The sequence below is a fragment of the Triplophysa rosa genome, linkage group LG16 (assembly GCF_024868665.1).
Source record: "Triplophysa rosa linkage group LG16, Trosa_1v2, whole genome shotgun sequence".
In the NCBI taxonomy this organism is placed as follows: Eukaryota; Metazoa; Chordata; class Actinopteri; order Cypriniformes; family Nemacheilidae; genus Triplophysa; species Triplophysa rosa.
In genome coordinates this window covers 19,703,909-19,706,912 of record NC_079905.1, presented here as the reverse complement: position 1 = coordinate 19,706,912, position 3,004 = coordinate 19,703,909, and the positions used below count along the sequence as shown (strand labels likewise).

The 3,004-nt window shown below is 45.9% G+C and overlaps 1 protein-coding gene across 1 annotated transcript; it reads left to right on the top strand.

Moving 5' to 3' along the window:
* Positions 1–227: 227 nt before the first annotated feature.
* Positions 228–2,471, top strand: LOC130566985 (transmembrane protein 200C-like). The gene has a single exon (XM_057354836.1). The coding sequence runs from the start codon at positions 1,686–1,688 to the stop codon at positions 2,469–2,471; it is 786 nt and encodes a 261-aa protein (XP_057210819.1). The 5' UTR covers positions 228–1,685.
* Positions 2,472–3,004: the final 533 nt, after the last annotated feature.

The following is a 3,004-nucleotide window of genomic DNA, read 5'->3' as shown; positions in this document are numbered from 1 at the left end:
TCCATATCACAAAGTTACCATCAATTATCAGAAACGCATATTACACACTTGTACAATCATCATACATATTTTCCTTACAAAGCTATAAAAAACATATTATAAAGAAAGGAACATACGGCATAATATATTTTACCCAAACTAAACTTACATATCTAAAATGCTCGCTAGCATTCACCACGATGTTCACTCGCCATGTGCACACTCGATCCACTGCATCTATTAACATTTACCATCCAACGTACACTTAGACAGAGCAATATAACCCACAGGTAACATATACGGATGTATATAAACACATACAAAGGATATTTACCCGGAATTACACTTATGCACATAACATCAGATCGCGATGACACGCAACACACACGGAGCTTCTTCTCTACAAGAGCGTACCACATGTGGTCTCTCGGAGCTACGCATGCGCACAAAGAGCCAACGCACCGCACCGCGTGAACGGGAGAGAAATCTCTTAAAGGGCCATACACATTTATTTCACCACACAACAGAAAGGTTTACTTTTTACCCCCTGGCCACATTTACAAAAATGCTTTTATTGACAGTTTTGATGACATCTGCACCACTTATCCTTGGCAAGGATATCTGTATTACGATAGGTATAATTACGACCACGTATACTGAGACCATTGCACACTGACAGTATACAGAAGATATACAAATAACATTTGACAATCAATCTGCGTCATTACGGAATAGGCATGGTGTAGTTGGGCAATACGAGTTAAATTTACACACGTGTGACAGTGCACGAGCTAATGCTATTTAGCATATTCTCTCGTGGCAATTTACACCGCTACGCCGCTCATCGCTCGCCAGTGGTAGCCACGAAGATTGGAAGACATCAATACGTGTACTAGTTAACAGCATATGCACAGATTTAGTTATGGAGGGCATGAACGCATAGTACGGAGCATAGACAAGATGCACAGATGAGCATTCATCAATTTGTCTTCCTGTGCAACACTTAATCAGTCCGTGTGGACGACAACTTGGTTCCTAGGACAGCTGTACACCAGTAAATACAAACGACTGAGAGTTTATTCATTTAGCCTTTTCCATATAGTTACTTAGGCACGTTTGAGCGATAGCTGTAGCTGCATGTTGCTCGTGGTGTACCAACGCATATGTGCAAAAGTTGCTGCTGATAGCTTGATGTTAACTCGAGCATGCAATGCAAGACTGCTAACATGAAAACGTATTGACTGTTACATGGTTAATCATTTTAAAATAAATTAGGCAGATCACACATTATGCACAGTGAGTAGTAAGGAGTAAAGATCATTCACTTATCTTAGGTCTGGATGTTTCTGAATACGTGCTGCCTCTGAAATGCGCTGCACTGCTGCAACAATCACTAGCCGAGATTTAAACGTAGAGCAGCAAGCTCATTGGCTGCTGATACGGAGGGAACCAATCACTTCACCGTGAAGTAGTTATTCGGACTGGGTTCGATTTTCTGAGTTTTCCGCATCTGTAGCAATCATTTTGAGAGGCGTTTTGACAATTCAGAGACACCGTACAAACCAGCGGCAAATACGAAAAAACGCATACGAAAAATTCAGACTGTATGTGCGAAGACCTTTATTCAGTGTTGTTTAACGTCTTTATTTGTTTGTCTTTCTTTCCGCCCACAGGATGATTGACAGGCACATCATCCAATAGGCACGATGATAGCAACAGGTGGCCTCCTGAGGATTTCACGGCGCCAGGACTCTCTCCGCACCAAGAACCGAGCGGAAAACAAAAAGAAGAGGAAAGCGCAGAAGAAGCGTAAAACGGACATGGTTGTTGTGAAGGGAAAAGTGAAACTGTGCTCTCTCTCCGGCCTGGTGGCTGCGCTGGGAATTCTCATCTTACTGGTGGGCGTCGCCATGGCTGTACTGGGATACTGGCCCAAAGAAAACCCCAAATACCCGGAGAGTTTCTTCAGGAAGATAGAGACCGTGCGCGTGTCAAACGTCACGAGCAACAGAAAGTTCTTTGCGTTGAGCGAAGTCAACGACACGGACAGCAGAAACTCTTCATCCCCGAGCGCGCGGTCCCTGGGATTCTTCGCAAGTCTCTTTGCCAGTTATTTGTACTCGGATAACCTGAAAGTGTTCGGACCTCTGGTGATGGGCGTCGGAATCTTCCTCTTCATCTGCGCCAACGCCGTTCTGCACGAGGATCGAGACAAGAAGACGAAAATCATCAATCTGAGAGACATTTACTCCACCGTCATAGACATCCACAGCCTGCGTGCCAAAGACCTGGCACCCTTCAACGGTCTAATCAGTTACGTGCAGTCCAGGAGCGCCGAGGTCAAATCATCCGGCGCGGGCGTGACGCGAGGCTCCTGGCCCTCCACTGGACATTCCAGACGCCCGTCACGCGCCNGTTTTCTTTACCCCATACAATTTACACAACTCAGCTATCACCTCACTCTCAAAGTTCCTCCCCTGGTCCGAGTGTAACCTCTCTGGAATGCCATACTTCATGAACCACTCTCTGAGTAAAACCTTGGCTGTAGTGTCTGCCCTCTGGTCTTTGGTAGGGAAAGCCTGTGTAAACTTGGTGAACACATCGGTTACTACCAACACATTCTCACGACCATCTGAGGCCGGTTCAAGCAGTGTAAAATCTACAGCCACCACCTCCAAAGGCCTTGACGCTAGAAACGGTTTCATGGGAGGCCGAATCCTCGGCTGAGGCATCTTAGTCAAAATACACCGCTGACACCTTTTGATCCACCTCTCTACGTCCTCATACATGCCAACCAAGAAGCATCTACGCCTAAACAGGTTAAGCGAACGCTCAATACCCTGGAGTCCCATCTTGTCATGGACACTCTCCAGGATACGTTCCTGCAAACAAACAGGTACAAGCAGCTGCTGACACTCACCATGACGAAGATCATCCACAACTCTATAGAGCAACCCGTCTGACTCGGTAATACACTTCCTCTGCTTCAAAAGGGACAATACAGGCTTAGGCAGGCTGCGCCTTT